Source organism: Fulmarus glacialis, unplaced genomic scaffold (assembly GCF_000690835.1).
Source record: "Fulmarus glacialis isolate BGI_N327 unplaced genomic scaffold, ASM69083v1 scaffold32321, whole genome shotgun sequence".
NCBI lineage: Eukaryota > Metazoa > Chordata > Aves > Procellariiformes > Procellariidae > Fulmarus > Fulmarus glacialis.
The window spans coordinates 1-24,384 of NW_009191494.1; the positions used below are offsets into that span (position 1 = coordinate 1).

Sequence of the window (24,384 nt, forward strand, 5' to 3'; positions counted from 1 at the left end):
GGGGCGGCGTCCCGGCCGCCCTCTCCTTTGGCCTCGATTCTGCCCGCTCGTGTCACCGAGGGGTTCCTGCCGCTCTGGGACATGGAATCTGGTTGAAATCAGGTTTTCTCTGAGCCATTGCTTTTGGCTTCTCCCACCTCCTTTTTTTTTTTTTTTTTTTTTACCCTCACTTTCCGAGCCTTTTATTTTAGAGGAGCAGTGGCTCCTTTTGATGCTCTTGCAAACTGCTCACTTGTCACCCCTTGGCTGCCTCTAATTGTGTAGAAAAACAGCACCTTGCTTTGTATGTAAAATATCACTTTCCCTCATAACATGGACGTGTTGACCTTATTTCAATTGGTGTACAAAATAAGCAAGTTAGTGGTTGTTTAGTCAATTAATCTAAAATCTGATGCCTCTAGCCGGTGAAATAAGCCCTTGAGCTCTTGGTGATGAAAATACCGGCACCTTGTCCCTCTGTAATAACTTGGCATTGTTGGGAGGCTTGTGGTCTTTACGGGACACTTCAGTCCTCTGGATCGCATCACCAGGGTTAAATTCCAATATCAAGCAATTTGATCCGTTTCATCTTGATTTTTGGTGAAAGAATATCCTGGCACTTCTGCCTTTTGAGTCTCTGATAAAGGATTTTCATTCCTTTGGTGGGAACAGCCTCCAGGACAGGGCTAGTATTAGTGGAAATGTCCAGTATAGGAAGGAAAGAGGAGGCTTGAGCTCAGTCCTCCAGTGGAAACAGCTGGGTTGTTGAGAAGACCTTCCAGGGGAGATCATGACAACAAGGAGGGGGATGCTCACCTCTTGAATATTGGCTTTCAAAAAGCTGACAGCGCATCTCTGCTTACACCACCCTGTTAGTTGGAGGAAAATCTGAAATTTGTTAATTTTGTGCAAAGAAGGCAGATCTGTTCTGGTTTTGCCTGTAAAAAATTCAAGTGTTTAATGGCATGACTTTTATTAAAGTGATTTCTGAGGGCTGAATTGAAAAGTTACATGTTTGTAGTGACACTGTCTACCTTATGTTTACAAAGATGGTTCTTCTGGTTTAAAAAAGTCAGGTTTTATTTGTTACGTTTTTGTGCGGTTTTTTTGCTTCTGGAGAAATAGCCTGCCAATTTATTTTTAGTTTATTATGAGAATTTCTAAACTTCAGGAGGAAAAAACTGTGGACTCAACATGCATTTGTGCCGTAAATGTATTGATGAAGAAGTGCTTAAGTGACCTGCAACACTGAAGTCTGCACTATGTTCTTTGAAAAGTTTTAAATATCTTGCTGTTTTTAATGGGAAGAACAAGCTGCAGTGTACTGATCTTTCTGTTCTTTGCCATTGCTTCTTGTACTAACGTTGTAAATGGCTTTTGGAAAATATTTGTTTTGGTAAAACATTGTTCTTGTTAGGATGTGATATTACATCATGGAAATCCTTTTTGTTTTGTGAAGGAGGAGCTCAGAGAACTACGTGAAGAACCAACTGATCCTCAAGCTCAGCAAGAAATAATTAACAGCATTGAAGAAGTTTATTTTTCCAATGATTCCTTTGATATTGTGAAGTATGAGTTAGAGGTAAGTTGTCTTTGTAAAAGAAAAGACAGTAATATAACAAAAAATGAGGGTCAAAATTATGCTAGTTTCAAAGAGCTATTTTTCGTTTTGTTTCTTATATCTTGCATTAATGCCAAATGGTACCCTCCCGCCTCGTCTTGCGGTTGTGTGGAGCTTCTAGCATATAGTATTGGTATGGAGTCTCTTTTTTCAATGTAGTAGAGTTAATATCAGTTGTGCTAACAGGCACTTCATAACTTAAACTGTTGTGAAAAAGCCAAAATAGTTGGAGGGGGGAAAAAAAAAACCCATTCTATATTTTGGGTATTTTTTTAGCAAACTGGCTGAGGCATAATAATTTCAATGATTAGGGCGGTTGTGTGTATACGGTTGTGTGTATATGGCTTAAAATAAGGCAACTTAGAGGTAATTATATGATGTAATTATGATAATACATTGCTTATCTTAGCACTGATTTATTTCAGTGTCCATCATTTGGAATAATGGATTAATTCTGCAAATTAGATTGCAGAAACAATGAGAATGTTTCTTTAATGGAATTGATTGGTTAGTTAATACTACATGTGTATTTAACGTCCTTTAATTTCTCACTGAATTTAATTTATTGTTTACATGCAGAGGCTTCCTCCAGTACTTAGTCTTCAAGAACTGGAAGAGTACAGAGACAAGTTAAAACAACAGCAAGCTGCTGTAAGTAAAGTTGTTTCCTCTGTACCCTCAGGATAGCCAGAAGTGTAACTGAAAAAGTTTTGATTTCTTAAACACATTAGATATTAAGCATTTTTTCTTTTAATATTATCTTTGTGCTTTTATAGTGGACGATCATATCAGTAAATCATATAATTATATGAAATCATGGAAGTAAATCTTGGTCATATATTGTAACAAGGAGCAAATATGCTAACTACTTCTTTAGAAACTTGATTTTCTGAATGTTCAGCTTTTCCTACGTGTTGCAAGAAAACTCATGTTCAACACAGTGCTAAATAGTGCGGTAGTATCTCTTTTTTTGAGGGATTTCTGGCAACATAAACCGTAAAATGTTTTAAAGCAACTCTTTCCTTAGAGTTGCTATTTTCTCTTATTTTTCATTTGTTAATCATCCACAAGGATTTCTAGTGAATACTGGTACGGAATTATTATGTAATAAAACAAATGAAATGTAACAATGAGTAATAACTATAATTTATGGGGGGAAATTAGACTTGCAGCTTGTGAAAGGTACTTGTTACATTTCAGGCTTTTTTCATTTTCTATTCGTACGTTAATTATTGATTCATTGCTCTTTTAAAGATGAATAATATGGTACAGGAAATTAATGTATTCACTGTGGCATTTGGAGAGTATCTGCAAGTAAAATAACAGTAATAATCCTAATTCATGTCTTTAAATGAATGAAATGTACAGAAGGAGAATATTGGATTGTTAACAATACATAGAGAACAAGTTCCTTCTGCCTAAGATTGCTTTTGGCAGAATAAACCTATGAAATTTTGTAAAATATTAGTGAGAAGTTGAGCAAATGAATATGCCATGTTTCTCACCAAGAGGTATAAGGAAAGAAGTTGAAAGTGGGTGGTAGTTTTTGGTTTTGTGTTGTTTTTTTGTTGTTTTGTTTTTTAATGTTTAAGAGGGCATCTGGTGGTGACCTGGGTTTGCAAGGAAATACACTCAAGGCTGAGAGACAACTTCATTGAGATATGCTGTATAATCCTAATGCCTGTTATCAATGTCTTGGCCATTCTGCCTGCACGGTGGGAACCGGCTGCAGCTAGGGGAGTAGTTTCAGTACATAGCTGCTGCTGAAACGTGTGAACTGGAAACTGCATGCAGCTAATGAATAATAGGGATGGGAACTGAGCACGAGGTTTCCAGGAAATATGGCCCGGATGTGTCTTTCTTTTAGAAAAAAAACCCAAACAAAAACTATCAAAGCCAAAACTTTTGATGAGAAACGTGTGCCCAATTTGTCCCCGACCATCCCCCCGAGTCAGGATTGGGCCTTTCTTGTGTCTTCCTTAATATAGTCTAAATATGATTCCGCTATCGGAAGGAATTGTTGCTTGGGTTTGCTTTCATCCTTTGGCATGTCCCAAGTTGTTAAAATTTCTCTTATGCTGAATATTATGTCCTTGCGTCATATTTCCAGGTGGATCGTGAGAGACTGTTGCATGTTTTCTTCTCCTGTCTCAATTATTGTCCATTTATCTTGTGATATGTCATTTAGATTACTGTCTGTCTTAAAGGACTTCAGTGTCCTTCATGGAAGACAGTACTGCAGAATGTTGTATGTTGTTAGTTCAGTCCTAAAAATATTTTAATGCTGATTGTGAATAGATTATTAGATAGAGAACTCACGAAGTCTGTTGACAGATTACACAATACCTCTGCTTTTGAAGAAGAATAAATACTGCCTTTTTCACTTCAGTGCCTGTGTCTATACCTGACATAGGAATTTACAATAGTGGTTTAGAGATAATTCCAACTTCTAAATTTCCGTAACACAAAGCACTCAAATGAGTGTGAATTACAGGTAATAGAGCTCTGATCTTCCACTTCTGTAACCACCTACTTTTGCATAGATGATCTTGGTCATGCCTTTGTTTTCTGGGTCACTATAGACTCTGTATTTTCTACAGTTTTCCCATTACAGTTTTCCATTCCACTGGATAGATTCCAACTCATTCAAGACTTCCTTAATATGTCTATCATGACAGCTTTAATTTGTCTAATCATCTTGGTACAGACAACTTGAATTAGGAGGCTTTTTAGTTGTACGTCTGTTTGGCTTCATTTTAATTAATAGACTGATATCCTCAGCTTTTTTTCTTCAGGAGATGAAATATTTTTTCCTGATGTGATTAGGAAAGAGAAAATTGTTCTGGAGAAAATTATTTGGTCCCCTCAAAGAACATTGTTGTTTGCATGCATTGATAACTGTAGCCACATTCATTGCTTGCAATTGCAATTCTGGATTCTAAAAGTTAAGAATTAAAAAATAAACCAACACAATTTTGTGGAGGATGCCAAAAGGGGTGGGACAATTTGGAAATGAATGGAAGTAACCTGGGATAATATCGCTTATCCAAAAGAAAGGAAAGAGAATAGCTTGGAAGCTTAGAAAAGTAGTATCACTAAATTCAGGGAAAGAAGAAAAAAATGGCTGTGGCAGATGCTTGACAGTGTTGAGGTTGTTATTGGTCAAGAGTAACTGAGAACTTGCAAAACAAAAAAAAGCAGTGTAAAAGCTGAAAATGAAACATCTTTTATTCGTGTGTACTGCTTGATGAATCCCTTTAACAGTGAAGAATAAAACTGTTTGATTTGTAGTAGGGGAATGCTAAAGTTTTTACAGGTACAGGGCTAGTGGGAAAAACAGGGAGGTGAAAATTTCACAGCATGTAGACTGTGCAGTGAACAAAATTTCTTTAGAGCCCCAAGGTCACGTAGGCTTGTGTAGCTTTTGGCTGATAACATCCTTTCCTGCCCCCACCCTGCTCTGGACTGGTTCTTTTGCTGTCCTGCAGAAGAAAGATTTATTATTAATAGAACAACTAAGAGGTTTTAAAATAATTTTGTGATTCTGGCCATTTTTTGATATGGAAGGAGGAAAGCATAGCTAGATATATGCCCCTTGTTCAGATTGCCAGCTGATGATATCCGAGTACTTTGAAGTACATTTGTGTGCAGATACTCTTCCAGAGGATGGGAACTGGCCTGGTGGAGCCACTCTAAGTTTGTTACAGGAATGCTGATTGAAGATCCCAACTTCGTGCTATGTTTGACTAAGTCAAATATATAAAAACCTCCTCATCTCTCTTTCCCAGTAGTGCATTCTGGGCTGGCTGACTGTCATAGCCAGTTTTATTTTATTTTCATTTCTGGGAGTGTTGTTCCCCAAGGAGAATATAGAGCAATACCAATAATTTCTTTGTCATGTTTGAAACTGTTTCTTCTTAAATATTTGTAGTCCCTGCTGAAAAACAAAACAAAACATAATATTCTCAAGCTTGCATTTATATAACTGTGAGTATTGGATTTTTTTTTTAAGCATGTATGTTTGCTCACAAAAGGCTGGTCAAGATAGCAATGCCCATTTTTAAATTCAGTACAGACAGCAGCTCTCAGTAGCATTCCACTTACTGTTAGTTCAGAACAATGGAGAAAATTTTAAAATATGCATGTTCTCTGTGCTAAAGAAAGGGTACAATGTGCACAGGGTGAATATTTGTTTTGACACAGATTTTATTTAATACAGTATCAGTATGAAAGGTAGGTGTCCTTATGGCTTTCTTAGATCTCCATGGTAGATAGTTAACTTAAATTTGTACTCTAGCAGTAGCATAAGCAGAATGTAAACACTTGCAGTGTCCCACGTTACTTCTATTTTCTATTCTAGCGTGTTCCTTAACAAGCAGAGAGGTAAGGGATGAATTTAAAAATGCCCACTAATTCCTAGATGGAACTGTAAACACTTTTTTTATCTTGCTCCTAAGGAAAGCTGATTGTCTTTTTTAGGATTTTTTACTTGTTGTGGCGTATTTATTAATAGATTTGAAAACTACGGAACTAAATGATACAGAATCACAAGCTTGTTGTAGAACTTCAGTATAGGGATGGCCTACTTAACTGAAATTGCTATGTAGCACATGTAATATTCTTCTTTTTAAGGTATCTAAGAAAGTGGCAGACTTGATTCTTGAAAAACAGCCTGCATATGTTCAGGTAAGACACTAACGGTCACTTTTTAAGAGTAAACCGCTCCATTTTGTGCTATTATAATGCTGCACTTGTTTCATTGGGGATTAAATCTAGTAATTTGTTAGTAGAGATGCTAGTGCCTGGTTGGAACTAGCTGTCTATGTATGCTAAACCTGTGTGTGTAGAGGGAAAAGAAGCAAGGGTGTATTGAGCCAGAGGCCCTTAGCATGATAAAGGCTTTGGCATATGACCATTTTAAGAAAGCTTTCTGAAAACATGAATTCACAGGCTTGGCTAATACCTGTAATGGAATTAACAGGAGCTTCTTTAGTGCCTGTGTTTAGGAATGGTTTCACATCTTTTTCCGTAAAAGAAAACAGCAATGACCTTTCTTAAGAGCACTTAACCGGAAACCTGCCACTAGTTTCAGGCAGTCATGAGAAGAAAGCATCTAAGAAAAGACTGAGCTGGAAATAGAGCCTCAACATGTCAAAGATCTCTGAGAGCAAAACAAAGCAAAACTGCTTTAGCTGCTGGCAGTAGCATATTGGCATGACTTCTCTCCCTGCTCCCAAAACATAATCCCAAAACATAATCCCAAAACATAATCCCAAAACATAATTGGAATAGCTGTCATAATGATTCTCTAAAGAGAAGGTGCTTTTTTCCTACCCATTTATTTTTAATAACGCCCCTATATATTTAGTCAACTCTGCCTGATTTTATCTGGTCTTTCCAGGAAATGACAGTGAAAATTCTGCAAAGTGAAAATTTGGGATTGTTATCAAAGTAGTCTGAGAATTATTCTGTGGTTGATAATTCTGTGTATGAAGGACCTTGCGTAAGCATTGTCATACCAGTGATTATGGCAATTCTCATTTTGGTCAAGAAGCTGGAGAGCGTGTGGGAGGGCAATGATGGCTGCATTTGGTGGGGGAGGTCTCTTTTTTTTTTTTTTTTTTTTTTTTTTTCTTCTCTCCTCCCCTTTCTCCTCTCCTCTCTTTCCTCCTTAACCTTCTTCCTGTTACATCCCTCCCTTCCTAGCCTCCTGCTTCTCAGCTGATACGCTGTTGCTGCAGGCTAGGGCTTGTACCGCCTGAGTGTTAACCCACGGTAGATGTCATGGAGCTGGCATTATCCTCCTCTTTCATCCAGAGGGCATCCTGTTCTGCTGGCTTGCGCAGATGGCCCACACATCAGCCTTAGTGACCTTGCGAGTGTCCCGTCTGTGCTCTGGCATTTTGCTGGGTAGAAGGAGGAGTGCTGCTGTTTAAAGAAAAATGTGGGGGTGAGCATTGCTTGCGTCATTGCCTGCAATAGCTGGTGGAAAAAAAAAGCTGTAAGGGTAATATTATTTCAGTTTTAGTTAAAGGAGGGAGACTATTGCAGAAGGAGGCTGGGTAAGTGCCACAGTGGTCGATTCTTCATAAAATAGTGTAGAGGGGGGCAGAAAGGGTAATTGTTCAGTATCAAATCCTTCTGGTATAGTTTCGCTGTTGTGCATGTTCGGAATTGATGTTGTTGAGAGAGTGCTGCTTTTTCTGAATCCAGCAACTTCACTTTGAAAACCCCCTCTCGATGCATAATACTACTGTGGAGAATGTACTCCTTGCGTTTTGCTGTGTAATGTTAATATTCTTATCCCGGCATATTCTTTATACCAAGAATTTCTTTCAGATATTCTAAAAGGACAGTTAAAAGTCCATTGTGCCAGTAAGAATCTTTTAAAAACATTTCTCAAATGCATATTTGCCTGATTAAGTAAATAATCCTTCAGTGTTACTTATGGACACAGGCTTGCACAGAGTTATTCTTGTCAGTAGACTTACTTATCAAAGATTTCTGGTGGGCATCACAGGACTCATTTGCCCACTGATTCATGAAATGAACCTCCTGATGTGCTGTGAGTACTTTGTAATGGCAGCTCCAGTTCAGTGTCCAATTACAGTAACAGGTCATTAGAAGAAGCGAAAATGCAGTTGACTCTTTGTTTCCTGGACACATTGTTTCCACTGTGCAAAGGAAAATGTGGGGAAGTCATGGTTCGCACCCCATTCCTAGTATGAAGTACTGGTCTAACAGGCACTACTATGGGCTGAGAGAGGCATGGCATAGACACAAGGCCAAGGGATTTATAGTTTTCCCTTCTCCTTAGAAGGAAAGTCATGCTTTCGGAACAACCAATGGGTGGAAGATTGTCTTTGAGAAGAGAAAAAATGTATTCAGCCCTAAATGCTGGATGGAAGACTCCCCCTCTGGGGACCATTAGGTCGCACTTTCTCCCTGTGCCTCTCAATCCAGTCGCATTCAAAGGAGAGATTTTACAGAATCTTTGCAAGAGGCAAGGCTGGAATGGAGTCGCTCCTTATTGTATGCGTTTCCTCATGAAAAAGGAAGCAGTGGCCTTTTGAATAGCTCTGACATTTGCAAAGTATGTTTTTAGTGAGAAGTAGGTACGGAGGAAAATAATCTTTGAATTTGGTTTCTTAAGATATTATGTGTATCAGCAGCTAAGCTGTCATTTTTCCAAAAGCAATGTTGTTAACATAAAGGAAGAACTGTTTTCGGTGAAAGATGCAGCTCAGTGATTTGTCAGAATTACTTGTATCTTTAGAGGCTGACCAGAAGCTGATCTTAAATTGAACTAAACTTTAAACTTGTTTTTGCTTGTCATGTCTTTAGAATTAGTTTTCAAATTGAAAGTCTCCTTTCTCCCCATCGAAAGCACTTGATATGTTTTGAAATGATGAGCAGTATTTTAAAAAAAAAAAAAAAAAGTGGTTTTTCCTTTAGCGCGGGGAGAGCCTTCACTTTTCTGCAGTGCTGTTCCTTACAAAAGAAATCCTAACTGGTATATTTTTTTTAAAGGAGTTGAGATTATACTAGGTGCTTCACAAAGTCAATCAAGCTAAATTCAGGTCATCTGTGCTGAAGGGTTTTCAGCTGAAATTCAACAGGATACAATTAACGTTCATTATGAAGTGACATCTATTAAATTGGTAGAATACAAGTGCTTCTAAACAAGAAAATGCTGTGTGAAACATGGTTTTTTTTTTGTTTTGCCGCTCTCTGGCATATTAATGCAAATTAAACCCTGTGCTTCTGTCCCTGAAGCTTTGATCATTTTGCTGTGGGGCATTAATGGTATAGAGATCCTTAGGCTAAATGCACACTATATAAATGTAGAGGGTCCCACTGCAATGAAAATGGATTTCAAGTATTTTTCTTCAAAAGAGAATTGTATTTTCGAAGGTAGTTTGTATTAATGTTACATTCCAGTGCTTAGCATATATAAAATACATATACAAATAATATATAAAGTTACTCTACAAAGTCATTATAATATTTCAAGAGAAACCTACTAATCACTAGTCTTCGCTGGTGTGTAGCATGACTTTAACTTGTGTATTTATTTAACCTGTTGTCTCTCTGCAGGAACTTGAACGTGTTACATCATTGCAGACTGGCCTTCAGTTAGCAGCTGTTATTTGCACAAATGGAAGAAGGTATCTTGCTTAAATAATGGCAGAGATTGAAAGGGGGAAAGAAGTATTTAAGAAGAAATCTGTAAACAGCTTGCTTGCTGATGATATTTCCTATTTATGTGCTGAATGGAATTAGCAATAGTAGTTAAAGATACTGAAACAAATACCAGCTGCTTTCTCTCTTGCAGCTCTCACTTTTTCAATTGGGAGTTCTCTTTAAAACAGGAACCTTTTGAGATACACCATTGACCCACAGACAAGTTCTGCAGAAGGGAGAATGTATCTTCTTAGTAGTCTGTTGGTATCATCTCAATTTCTAGGTTTCCCTAACAATGCTGACAATCTTATTTTCTAGCATGTATTTTGATGGACATGTTAGAATTTGTTAGAAATAAGTTTTATTTTACATATCGTCAAAGATTATGTTCATTTTTAACTTTTGCAGACACCTGAATATAGCAAAGGAAGGCTTCACACAAACTAGTTTGGGGCTTCTTGCAAATCAAAGGAAACGACAGTTGCTTATTGGACTGCTAAAGTCTCTGAGAACAATAAAAACACTGGTATGTACAGTTGGTTTTTTTCAATGGCAAATTATTCTTCTTCCTTTCTGTGTAGTTATCACTGTTTTTTTTTTTATTTTTTAGCAAAGAACTGATGTGCGTTTGAGTGAGATGTTGGAGGTAAGTCCCTGCCAGACTATTATAATTTGAAGCTATTCTAAGTCTACTTTTGTCAGTCATCTTAATTTTGTCCCTTCTTCTCTTCCTCTTGCAAACAGGCTATGGGTGTGTGCATGTGGTGAAGTGATATTTTTATTCTTTTTTTAAATGTGAGAAATACATCATATCAAATTAGATAGCCCCGTGCCGCGGGAGAGTATTTTCTGTTAAAGACTCAATCCTGCCTTTAGGTCTGCACACTGAGGCTTGAGTTAGTTCAGTGAGAGCACTGTGGAATCTTACTCCCCTCCCTACCCCCAACTTATACTTCTTTTCAGGCCTTAGCTTGATATGTGAAAGAAAAAAGAAGGTGAGATTTAGCTGATTGTTAATATGCTGGGTCTGGATAAAGTACTTCTACTGGTATATTACTGTACAAATTTATATATGGGCTCCCTACTTAGTATTTTAAAGTGTAGTAGCTTCTCTCCTTATTCATTGGGTTGGCTTTTTAATAGTCAGTTGTAGAAAACATTGCAGCATGCAGGCCATGACTGAAAATTCTACTCATACAGTATATCTACTGCCTAAAAATGCAGTAGATACTGCACAGAGCAAAAATAAGATCTTGTCTTAAGGTGATGAAATTACATGAAAGACAGCTTCAGGATTTTATTGACAACTGTATTTTAATCATGTAATGTAAAAATTTTGACTTGCTAGTTTGCCAAATATTTACAGCTAATACTGGATGGAATGTCATTATGATAATCCCTAGTTACTAAATTTGGAAATTGAGTCTTAATAATTGTAACTCTTAAGATTCTTTGAGTTTAATTCCATCTTGGGTAATACACCTTGTCTCAGCACACTTTCTTATTCTTTACCAAGCAAGAATGTATTGATTTACAGGCTGCATAAACATTGCCTTCTCCTCAGTAAGCCCTGTACAATGATTAGCTTTTCATTTCTGTGCTGTATTTTGTTGCACAGGAAATCAGCTCTTTACTGTCTACTGGTAGTTGTCTTGAGATAGAGGTGTGGGTGTTGCATCCACAGACAGACCCTAATGTCCGATTATTGTGATTTGCCAGTGATTTTTAAACGTTAAGGGCTGGAACTACCCTTTCTGGCTAAGTGAGGTTTTAGAGCTGTGCCCAGTGTCTGCTCCCAAAAAGGTATCCCAGATATTGGCCAATTTACTGTCTTTACGCCCAGAAGAAGTTAGTAGCTTGGCATATGCATGAGAGCTATTAGTAGCCATTCACAGAGGAACATTTAGATAGGGTTCCCAATTAAAAAAAGACGAGACACAAAGCTATAATAACTTACAGGGGTGAGCTGCATCTGGAATATGTTAGTAATATATGTTATGCAAGCAGGCTTTCTGATTTGAGCTCTGTTAGAATTAATGGAGCAAGTACCAGGTTTCCAATGGAGAAAGATGCAAAGAGCTGTAAATGCAGCAATCTTTTTAGACCAATATAGGGTTCTGTTTTCATCTAATGGATAACGTGTGTGGGGGGGTTTGTGTTTTTAGCTAAACTTGATCTGCATTAGAATGCTGCTGTTTAAAACCAATTTCATTTCAGAAACTCCTTTATGATAATAGCCGAATATAAATTGCCCTTGCATTTTTACTCTTCAATCAATGACTTTGGTATTCCAGTAACAGCTTTGTATTTGAGCTCTCTGAAGCATGTAATATAACGGATGTAATTAGGACAAAAAAGGGAACCTCTTAGATACTAAAGAGGGTTTTCCTTCCTCCAAGAGCCTTTCTGGCCTCATATCTAATAGGATACAAAAATAGTAGTTATACCCACAGTAGTGCCCATGTTCTGGGCAAGATCCTGGGGTTTAATTTTTTGTGTGTACGTTTTTGTTTTGATTTTGTCCTGGCATCTTCATGTACTTCCTGATTGATCCATCTACCTACTGGATATTCTTCTTATAAATTAGGACAGTATTTCTATTTTTTTCTTCTAAAGTATGTTCTTTTTGTTCTGGGGCCTGGTGTGAGCCAGTTGTCTTTAAATTCATTTCTTATTAGCTATAGAATGTGTCAAATTAAATAGTGTTTATTTGGGCATAATGTTGGAGTGTCTCCCTTGTCTCTTTTTAGGTTTTGTAAACTATGGCAACAGCCTGCCAGTTCCTGAACTTACTTCTTTCCTTGCTCATGAATAGATTATATTGTATTAACAAAGGTTTGAAAGTTAACTGGGAAAATGTTAGTTGGTTTGTAATAAAAACTTTCTGATATGTTTTGTATGAATGCATAAGTAAACAAAACAGCAAGTAACTTGCATAAGGTAATGTAATACATAGTGTTTTCAGATGTTGCTACCATGTTGTCTGTTTTTAATTCTAAACTGCTTGCACATTAAGTTCTGCAGTCGACCATCCATCATTTCCTTTAACTTTACTGTATAGACGTAAGAGGCAAAATATTTTGTTCTTAATGTTTATACATAAGCATGCAAGCAAAAATGGGTGTTGCAGTGTTTGGTTCAAAAGCCAAATTAGCCTTCCATTGTATTTTATCCTAAGGAAGAGGACTATCCAGGAGCTATTCAGTTATGCTTGGAATGCCAGAAAGCTGCCAGCACTTTCAAACACTACAGTTGTATAAGGTAAGGTGACATTGTGCAGATTTCAGCTTCTGTATGATTTATTTGTAAATGGTATAAAACAGTGATCATTAATTCTCATTCTCTAAAACAGCTTTAATTGAAATTTAATTTTCTTTAAAATTGAGGCATTTATAAAAGGATAAGCATCCTCAGTATCTTCCCCCCTCCCTGTACCACTACTAACCAGTCTTCACAATCACAATGCCATATAATTTATGTTTGGATTATGTCATTGTTTTCTAACTGTTGTAGTATGTTGGCAGGTGAAGTTTCAACTAAGACTGAATTATAACTGTGCTACTACCTGCAGCGTAGAGATACCTGAGCTAATTTTTTAATAAGCAAGTTTATATTCTGGAATTAATTTACCTACAGCAAGATGGCTTGTGGAGGGTAACTTACCCTGATTCTTGGCAATGACATTAGCAAGTGCAGAGCTTCATGCTGTCATGGAGAAATTGCTTTCAGAACCAGAATTAATTTGAATATCTGCAGTTCCTAGCTTAGAAAGAGTTGATGTTTCCATTGCTTTTTAGAAAGAAAAAAAAAAAAAGAATTGGGTTAACATTAAGTTCAAAATCATAATAGATATGACAATAAAGGAGTAAAATGAAGTAAATTTTCATGTTTCATCCACTAAGAAGATCATTAGATTAATTAGATTTTCTTTTTTGTGTTATTTTTAATTAGAATTTTAAATTTGTGAGTTGATTGATCTGCTCTCAGAATGCTCTCTGACTTAGAAGGACCAAAATCTATGAAAACACATGCTTTGCCTCCCTCTGTCCTTTAAATGTATGCTTTGTTGCAACTTCAGAGTAATTACCCATAATCCTCGATTTCAGTTTAGGATCTGCTTTTGAGGTATAGTTCTTTCAGGATCTGAAGATGCACCAAAAAAGTGTATGAAGTTAGAAATTGTACCTGGAAATAAGCCCCTCTCTATTCTGAAGTCAGATTTCAAAGCTGCTTTTTGCTTTCTTTTTAGTTCCATAAAACTTGTGTGTGGGTATAAATTGTCTGGACAGCCAACATTTGCCTACATATATTAAAATTTTGAATCCCTTCCTTATATAGTAGCGAATGAAAACTATTCTTTATTTATTTGAATGAGGAAAAATGGCTGTGATTTCCCGCAGTCCTTGACAATTCAGTTGTTGAGAAGCAAGATGACTCCTGAACAACTTTTGCTCTGCTTGACTCTACCTTCTGTAGAGAGATAGGTCTTGCAGTCTTCCATGCCTGTGTCTCGTCTATACTGTTCAGTAAACTCTGCTTAGTATTTATTGCTCTTTCAGATGCTGTGTGGCTCCAAACATTAATCTGATTTATTCTGCATACCTCCTGCATCTTTTTCTTTTGGAGAAATTAGCAACATTTATTCAGCTTGAAAAGGCAGCTGGATTTCTTAGAATCTTAACAGTGCTTATCTGGAAAACCTTGCTCTTTTGAGATTTAGGTTAAATTACACAGTTTCTTTGACTTAAATTCTGTTTAGTGTAAATGATATGAAAGTTTCTGTTTAATATTGAATCGCTTCAAGCTTTTATTGCAGCTTCAAAGTTTATCTCCACTATGTCCAGTGTAGCAAAATTTGGAACTTAAACTAACAGTTCAAGTTTTTGCCATTTGGAATATTTAACTGCAAAAGTCGTACTATTTTAAATCTGACGGCATACTGACAAGATATGTGACAAATACCTGTGAGGATTTACTTTGTTGTTGCACTCAAAAGGATATCCTTGCATCCAAGAAGAGTTTCTTGAAAGAAAGGATGATGACAGAAAAAATCAGCACTGCTACTTTATTCTGAGAGAGTTTTTTGAGCTTGTTTTTGTTTGCATTGTGAGAGCAGAAGGACATTTTAGCTGTGAATCCCAGCCACAGTGCATACATTTCAGTCTCTGTGCACTGATCAATACTTGATCAAAGTTACTTTTATTATGAAATTTTGTGATCGCACCTTCTTTTCCTAAATTAATCAGCATAAATGTAGGCTGTATTCTTGCAAACATCTCCATATATCAGATCTTGGTTGAATAAATAACTTATGAATGTGTCTATTTAAAATTGGTGCTTGAGCCCTCGCTTGAATGGGAAATGTTGTGGTTTAACCCCAGCCAGAAACTAAGCCCCACACAGCCACTCGCTCACTCCCCCATGGTGGGATGGGAGAGAGAATCAGAAGGGTAAAAGTGAGAAAACTTGTGGGTTGAGATAAAGACAGTTAAATAGGGAAAGCAAAAGCCGCACACGCAAGCGAAGCAAAACAAGGAATTCATTCACTATTTCCCATCGGCAGGCAGGTGTTCAGCCATCTCCAGGAAAGCAGGGCTCCATCATGCCTAATGGTTACTTGGGAAGACAAACACCATCACTCCGAATGTCCTCCTCTTCCTCCTTTTTCCCCCAGCTTTGTATGCCAAGCATGACATCATATGGTATGGGATATCCCTTTGGTCAGTTGGGGTCAGCTGTCCCGGCTGTGTCCCCTCCCAACTTCTTGTGCACCCCCAGCCTGCTCACTGGTGGGGGGGGATGAGAAGCAGAAGAGGCCTTGACTCTGTGTAAGCCCTGCTCAGCAGTAACGAAAACATCCCTGAATTATCAACACTGTTTTCAGCACAAATCCAAAACATAGGCCCATACTAGCTACTGTGAAGAAAATTAACTGTCCCAGCCAAAACCAGCACAGGGAGACAGCACTGTCGTGGGAGTTGAATGGGTAAGAAACATGTGGCAGTTTTACCTTGGTTGTATTTCATTTCAAAGAAGATCTTTTGAATTCCTCCCAATCCTCCTCTCCTGAAAGGAAAGAAACGTACACCATTCCGGAATGGCTCTGATCTTGGGGCGTTTGCTGGGGATTGTGACATGAGGGCTCAGGTCCCTGCACTGCCCAAGCCTCCCATGTCACCAGGTGATTGCAAGCTGAGGCTTACCTGGCATTAAGAATAGTGGAAACAAGGAACTAGTTTTCATGAGGATCTATGCTGGTATACAGATGAAATTAGTCAAATGTGATCACCTGCAATAATCAGGAAATGGTTTCTGGAGCCCAGGACGTTTTTCAGCCCTGCATTCCAGTAGTTGAGCAAGTTTTTCATGTGTGTGAGCATGTGAATTGCCTGGCTGAGGTGAAAAATCCATGTGTATTTTTAATTTAATTAGAAAAGGTAAAGAAATGCTAGATTAGCAGCAGCATGTTCATGACATTTGTTTGAAAGGAATCATAGTCCTGTGTTTATATGGTACCTGCTACCATAGGGCCTTTGTGAATTTTCATAGGACTTACAGCAGTACAATTGCTCAATTTGTTCAGAGACTACCTGTGCGTTGCATCATTTTTTGCTAATGTCAGCAGTTTCTATATTTTAGACCAGTTAATTTTCACATGTAGACCAACCATATGTTTATAGACAGGGGGTGATGGTCTATGCTATATCTATTTCTAAAGATTGAAAGAAGGAGTGATTCTGTGCACAGAACAAGGTTCTTACTGTTCTAATGTCTTCTTGCTAGCTAAAAGAACTGAGCAACAGGAAGTGCTCATAAACTCCAGCAGGAGATGTAGTAACATGAAATTGTTGTGGAGGCTTTTCTGTTTGCAGGTTTGTCGTATGTGGAGAAACAACACAGAAATATTGGCTGCTTGATTTCGTGTTTAATGCCAGCTCTTTCTGATACAGTTTTTTCTATTTAAAGCTTTCTTTGGAGGGTGTTGTATCCAGGTTATCTAACAGAACTGAAAAAGGAGGGGTGATGGGCATATCATTTAAGTGGAGAGAACGAGGTAGGGAAGCTAGAATCTATCTTTTGATAGTTAACGTAGGCCCCTTAGGAGAAGATTCAAAGCACAGAATGGTACGGTGATTCTAAAATCAGGTACGGTGATTATCCCATGAAAACTCTGTGCTTTCCATGCTGAAGAGAATATCCTGCCTATTTCTTGGTTGCTTTGACCCTTCCAAACAAAAACATAGTAGTCATATTTTGTGTCTTATTTTTCTGGCTGGTGTTCTGAAATTTTTAAAGTTAATTGTTGGAAAGAAGCAGTTGTGCCTTTCTTTGTCCTAAATACTTTCTCTTATGGTAGCTATTTTTGTTAATCTTTCTATACCAAATATAGCTCAGAGAAGTGAAATTATGGTTTTAAAAAGATTTTCTGAGAGTTGTGTAAGCTTAAATTCTTTTTTTCCTATAGTGTTTCTGTAAGGGGTTCCTGAGTTACTATACCATAGTTTGCAAAGACTTGATAGCCCTGATCTTTCTGGTTATGTTCTGCTGTAGGCCAGAGTGCCAAATCAAAACATTTAGAGCATGAGTTTCTTGGGGGTTGGGAATGCCTTTGAGTGCTTGGCTAAATCCTAGCAGGATGGGGTCTTGTCTGGGCCCTCTTAACACTGTTGCATTTTAAACCTAGGATAATGTCCTGCTGCAACAGATATTTTAATTTGAAGTGTTAGGAATACTGCAAATGCCTGCAGTAAGTGCCTTTCAGTAGTAACAGTAGTGTGGTGATGCTAGTCTGACACAGAAACAGCAGGTTAATGATTTATGATAAATTGCTGTATTGTGGCTCGGTAGCAGGCAAATATGTTTTTTGGAAACAAGAAACTTGGTGTGAAATGTTAATACGATCAGTAGTTTGATTTCAAACTTTTTTTTCTTTCATTAATAGCGAGTTGAATTCAAAACTGCAAGACACCTTGGAACAAATAGAGGTAAGAATTAATATATTGATGTTCAGTGTAAGTTAACCTCTGGGTACTAGAGCTTTCTAATGCAGTGTTATTAGCAATTACAGAACATGCGCATTTCTTTTCAATACCGTCTTTGGAATGCTATAGTCATTGCTATTCATGTAGCCTTTTGTGCTGCAGCCAACTTAAATGCTCTATAATATTTATCAAAATTATGAGCCCAGCTCACTAATTGTGCCCACTGTAAGTGCTAAAGCAGTCACATAAAATAGGCACATAACATTTGAAGTACTGGAGCAAAGATATGCTCCCTGTATGGTGAAGATGCACGGTGGTTTTCAGTCCATGAACTGCTGTGAATTCTTTAGACTACTCCTGAATAGCTGTGGAAAGAAAATTAGCAGCATGCAAATAGGGTTGTATAAGCTACACAAGAGATCACAGTTTCACTGGAAATTTTAGAGGTCAGCAAACTGGAAACTGCTGGATAGAGCCAGTGCTAAACCATAGAAAGTAAGACTTGAATAGCTGGGAAAGATGAGACTAAGACAGAAGATTAGTTTAAGTTGGTAGATAGTATTGCAAAAGCAAATGAATATAAAATGGTAAGTGTCGTGCTGGCAAAAAAAAAATCATGAATGATAGGAATTCTTTTAACTCCGTTACCAGGTAATTTTGAGCTAGAACTTGGCAAGCTTTTTGTAAGAAGTCTAGTAAAGTAGATATGTATAATGTATATGTAGTGCATGTAATGCCTACACATGTAATGCATAGCAGGAAACTGAATTAGCTATCCCAGCAGCTCTCTATGCCTCCGGTCATGTGCTTTCTGGAAAGTCAGATTAGTGCATGTATTATTGTACCTTGTTATTTAATTCCCTGTACAATTAGAACTTTGTTAAATTTCCTTCATTTATGCTTTTGTACTTTCGCTTTCTTGCAAAGCTTTTCTTTGTTCTTTTACTCTTTTACTGATATATGCTTTATTCAGAGCATGGCTGGTTCAAAAGAGCTAATGACTGTTTTCTTCTCACTCTCACATAGGCCAGTCATTAAACTTTTTTTTTTTTTTAAGGCCACTCAGCTTTCATTCCTATTGCTTTCATTTATGTGCCATTTATTCTTTGTGAGCAAACACTGAAGTTACTTAAAAGGAGACATGCATCTTTACTTCCTTCCAGTAACATCTCTGCAGAGCAAATTCTGCTCGTACTAAAATCTGGTAAAATGTGCCATGTTGGTTGGTGATAGCAATTCACAGCCAGCCAAATAATCATACTCAAGATTTTTATTTATTATTTGTGAATTTATAGAAATATCTTGTTTCCCTCCCGTGAAAGTATCTTATTTTCTACTGGAATTCTGTCTATACATATGGGAGAGTGTAAGTCATCCTGGGGTTCATAGAGTGTTCCTGTGAAATACATGCACTAATTAATATAGAATAATATTCTGCTAATTAATATTTTAATAATGAGTCTTCTCAATAGTTGGGTGCCTCTGCTTATGTTCATTCCTTTTTTCTTTTTTTTTTTTTTTCTTCCTGTAATTTAGGTTTTAACATTGATCTTACTTTTATACTATGTTACAAATAAAATGCAAGGTGGCTGTAGTAGAAGGAACCACTGAAAAATGTAGCTGAAAAGATTAATGTGCTCTGTATTTAAGAGCTCTGTTCATAGGCAGATATCCCTGTTTCTCTCTTTGTACAGCTGTTCTGCGTGAAATAAGAGAAAGAAAAAATTTTTTTAAAATCAGTATATGGCTGAGACTCAAATTGCTGAGTAACCTTTAAAGAAGTTCTGAATCTTTAGGTTGCTTGTCCTTTTACCATTTTGCTTAGGAAAAAATGCAGTATTTGGTTGTATTCTGCTCTCCTTTTTTGTGCTTAAAGAAATATTGATCTGCTTTTAAAAACCCAACAAAATAAAACATTCCCGCCCCAAAACAAACAGTGACAACCCCCAAACCGCCCCACCCCCATCTCTAGGATTAAAATCCATAAATATTTTGTGGTTAATTAAGTAATTAATGAAAATTTTCCAGTGGAGTAAGTAAAAGTACATAGGGACTAAACAAACATCTCCTGTGGTTTTTATTTGCAAGAGCAAGACTACGTTGCAAGATCCTTAAATAATAAGAATTGAAATGGCTTTAATGACCAGGAAGGAGAGAAAATACCTGCTAGCTGCGTATGTTATCATATGTTATTGATTCCGGTTTTCTTTTCTTGCGTTGTCGATTGAAAATAACTAGAGTTACGCTGTGTATCTCTGAATATATTACAGCGTCTAAGTAAGAATTATTTTATTAAGCTACATGATCAAATTCTTGGAAGCCTTATTAGTTAGTCATTAAGTATATGATCCTATTTTAGTTTTTTTTCATTCAGCACACATAAGAGATGAACCTCATTTATTGCAAAGCTGTTCAATATGCTCAGACACAGCTCTGATGGCAGAGCTAGTAAGTGTGTGTGTGTGTGTCTGTGCTTTCTTTTCTTCTATGGTACTGATCATTGTGCTGGTATAGTACTCTGTAAATGACTTACTTCACAATGAACTTTTAAGTTAGGTAGTGTTAATTCCATTTAATAGATGGCGGTCAGAAGGGTAAGAAGTCTATAATTGAATTGCTTGAGCTGAAACACCTGTGGAGCATTTTCTTTTTTTTCCCCAGATCTAGATTTTTCTTAGGAGTGGGAGTAGACCAAGTTAGACATCCCAGCTCTCCCATATGGCGGTGCTTCTAAAAGTAAACATCACTTTGAATTTGACTTCAACTAAGTAGTGTGCTTTTTATTGTGCTTGTTCTTGGAAATGCTGGAACTGTTTGGCGGACAGAAATTTCAGACTGAAGTGCTGCAGCCTGCAACAAGTAACATTTAAGCACCTCAAAATAATCCAGTAACGTACAGTCTTGGCTATTGTACAAGCATAATTATTAGATTGCTTAAATAAGCATCTTTTTCGCACTTGCTATTGTTTGAGTAATGTATTACTTGGCCTGTTTTTATTAAGCGTTTAACACGTTTTTTCCTTCATTTATATAGGAACAATTGGACGTAGCGCTCTCCAAAATATGCAAGAACTTTGATATCAGTCATTATACAAAGGTTCAGCAACTTACAGGCTGCTTGGAAAAACACAGGTTAGTACTCATCTTCTGTATGTCGCAAAGAACAGTGGTGTAATAGCGTGAAGTGTTGAGTACTGTGATGCAGATTTATTTTCCTAATGCTGATGAATCTTGCTGAGTATACAAAGACTTTTATAATGCTCAGATAATTTAACAGTAATTGCTAAAGGTAAACTGTGTATTACTGTAAGATGTAGCTTTTTGGACATACTATAACTGTAACAGTTCCATATTTCAGCTCTATTTATAATGCTATTTGCATTATTAATTGTATTTGGGCATGTGAGTACTATTTTTCATAGCTGTTTTCATAGCTAACAGGTCCCTGTTACTGAGTTTGCACAACCTGTACCTTGTATTGTACTCAAATGCAACAGGAATGGAGATGTGAGATTTTTTTTTGGCCACAAAATATGACACAAGGCATGTCAAACCTATACTGTGGACACGTCCTAAAAGTTGTATCTCTGTATGCCTAGAGCCTTTTCTATGTAAATAGGAGTAGGTCTAAACTCTCCAATAGGATGTAGTTCTCTTCTGTTGGTGCACTGCCTTGAGGCTTAGGATGGTTTCTCTGGGAAGGCAGTGACCCTGTTTCCTTCTGAAGCATATAAAACGTGTGGGAACTAGTACCAAGCTCCTGTGAAGTAAAGGGGGGTAAGGAGAGGAGAAAGTCCTGGAGGCATCTTTCGTCAATGGTCAGTGTTCATAACATAGTGAGGCTAAACATGGTGGTGCCAGTGCAGCAATGATGTTTTGCTTAGAGAAGAGATTCCTCCAGAAAGCTTTAGCTGCTAAAGATCACGTCAAAGTGCCTGTCCCCTGATGAAGACAGGACAAGAACCCCATTTGTTCTTTATTATGCTTGCTTTTTTTTTTAATGTTGTTTCCCAGTATTCAGAAGCGTGGCTGACATCAGAATGCCTTTTTTGGGTTTGTTTTTAAATTTTTGTTTGATTTTTGTTTCTTTCTAATTAGAGCCTTCCTAGCAAAGTAGAGTTCTTTTTCCGTGGCTTGACTGTGGTAACAGTGTAGCTCTGCAATAGGATAGAAATGGATTTTTCTTCCCATACTTTGACAATGTGCGGAATTATTGGAGTGCCTAAAGACTGCAACGTAAAATCAGGGAAGAAGATAAATTAGACTTTTCCTTTATTAGTGCATTGTATGCAATTTCTTTATTTACTGAACAAAAGTAGATATAATGCATTCACTGCTCCGAAGTCTAGCGCATGATACGTTGAGAAAGGCAGAGTTTTTATTGGAGAGGAATGAAGTTTCTGAACAAAAGAAAAGTGTTATTTGTTACTGCATGGTTTTGCCTGCTCTGTTCTCATGATAGAGTGATTTGGTTTTGACGTTCTTTTTATTACTATTAAAGTATGTATTTTGAACTTGTCCTGAAAAGTTGCATCATTATTGAAATATCTCCCATTTTGACCCCTCCTCATTAAAAAAAATGTCAAGAACCTTCAGTGTCTTCAGTACTTTTCATGGTTTCATTTGTCATTCTGTTTTCTTTGACTAATTCAAGTTAGAACTAGCTGTAGAAGATTGGTTATTTGCGATAGGATTGAAGCAGCATTGCTTGTTCATTCCTTATGGGGGTAATTGAGTTCTCAGCTCTTCTCAGCAGCTAAGAATGTCCAATAGCAAGAAGCGAAACTGACCATTTTCAAATCTGCAGGATCTGATAACTTCATTCTGGCATATCAAATAATTTTTTTTATGAATTCTTATATACCATATATGCCGATTATTAGCATGTCTTGAAACAGTGAGAAAATTCAGTGTGTGAAATGGACTAATGTTATGTACAGTTTATTAACAAAGGATCAGGGAAACAGCCTAACCTGAAACTTGGGCATGATTATGACAAAACTTACATGTTATATAGATATCAGTGTTTAGTACATGTACTGATGTATTTTTTTTCTGAAAGAAGTAAGTTTTGTTAAACAAATGTCATATTTTGTTTTTATTGCAAAGAGGGTTTTTGTAAGAAATTTATTGGTGTGATGTGTGCATGCCTTTCTGTAACACTTAATCCTACTTTATATTCTTCAAGAAAGAACTTAGTTTGGCAAGTGGATGGATTGAAGACTTTGTAATTGTGGTTTGAGTTCTATAAATTGCAAGGGAAATATTTTTATTTTAGTTGGAAGTGTTTCCAGTAGGAAGAATAGCACTGATCTCAACCCATTTGTTTTTGACACGTTCATCAATGATTAGGAGGGTAAATGAATGAATGAGTAAATTCTGTAATTAAATATGTTATATACACATAAAATGAATATTTATGAGTGATAATGTCAAAAAACTGGTGACTTATAGAGGAAGGATGGCAGGGGAAACTGATTTTACTGTAATACCTGAACTCTTTTACGTTACCATATTGTAATATTGCAAAGTCCTATGTTACGTATTTTTGAAACAAAGATTGGAGGCCATGCTTACAATCTCCTGTGTTCAGTACTGAAAAAAACTTACATTAAAAGACTACGGTATATTACAAATTGAATTTTACTATTTGATTTTATGTTATTCCTTTTCTTTCAGACAGCAATGGACCAGTTACATATGCACTTCACTCAAGCCATTCACAACACTGTGTTTCAAGTAGTCCTTGGATATGTGGAGCTGTGTGCTGGAAACACAGACACCAAGTTTCAGAAGTTACAGTACAAAGACCTCTGTACAGTATGTAATTCTTGCATATATTTGTATTTTTTAATCTGAATTTTTCCACTATTGTAAGTGTACCTTATGTAAGTAGGGACTTAGTTATTAAAATAACCCTGCAGCTACTATAGTTTCTTAATACAACTCATAGGCTAATTGAGAGATTGGTTATTCATAACTTAATGCTGATTTTCATTGCACTGCATCTTAGCACTTTGGAGTTAGTGTACACACCCTTTAAATAAATTTAAACAAGTAAATCATAGGATACAAACAGGAGATTAAGATTTCAAAATTCCCATGTCTTTAGTGTAATATGCTAGTTACTGGACTCAGTATTAGCTTTGAGCTTTATTTCAGTGCGTTTCGGCTGTATTCACAATTTCTGTAATGTTGTATATCGGTAAGGATTCTTGTAAAGATATTAACTTAATTGGAGTCTTCCCATTACTCCTAATATTGTATCAGATTCATTGCACTTTTGGTGTCAAGATAAGGAACAGCTGTAATATTGAGATGCAAAAGCCTGATGATAGGCAGATCATAGACTGGGCATAACCCAGTATTTTCCTGTAGTATAGATTTTAGATGCAGTTTCTTGCATGTGTATATTTTGTTTATTTTTTTAAAATGTTATTGGAATGAATTACTGTATTTTGAGTAGTATTTTTAGTTCACTCTTTAATTCTTTCACTTGCGATCTTACTGTTAGACCCTGAGAAATTTTCTGAAACCTTGGTAGTGGGGAGAGAGAGTGCAAGATATTTTAGGTGGTTGTAACATTGATTTAAAACTTGAAATTATGTTTCTATCTTG

The 24,384-nt window shown here is 36.8% G+C and overlaps 1 protein-coding gene across 1 annotated transcript in view; it reads left to right on the top strand.

Annotated features, from left to right (window-relative positions):
- Positions 1-1,396: 1,396 nt before the first annotated feature.
- Positions 1,397-24,384, top strand: part of LOC104083289 (coiled-coil domain-containing protein 132-like) — a gene marked incomplete at its 5' end in the record, with an annotated part of 44,909 nt that continues 21,921 nt past the window's right edge. The window contains 11 exon segments of the mRNA XM_009586715.1: positions 1,397-1,561; positions 2,180-2,251; positions 6,233-6,286; positions 9,698-9,768; positions 10,193-10,310; positions 10,395-10,430; positions 12,963-13,045; positions 17,727-17,769; positions 20,801-20,870; positions 20,873-20,898; positions 23,446-23,586. Of these exon segments, the coding sequence (XP_009585010.1) occupies positions 1,397-1,561; positions 2,180-2,251; positions 6,233-6,286; positions 9,698-9,768; positions 10,193-10,310; positions 10,395-10,430; positions 12,963-13,045; positions 17,727-17,769; positions 20,801-20,870; positions 20,873-20,898; positions 23,446-23,586 (879 nt within the window).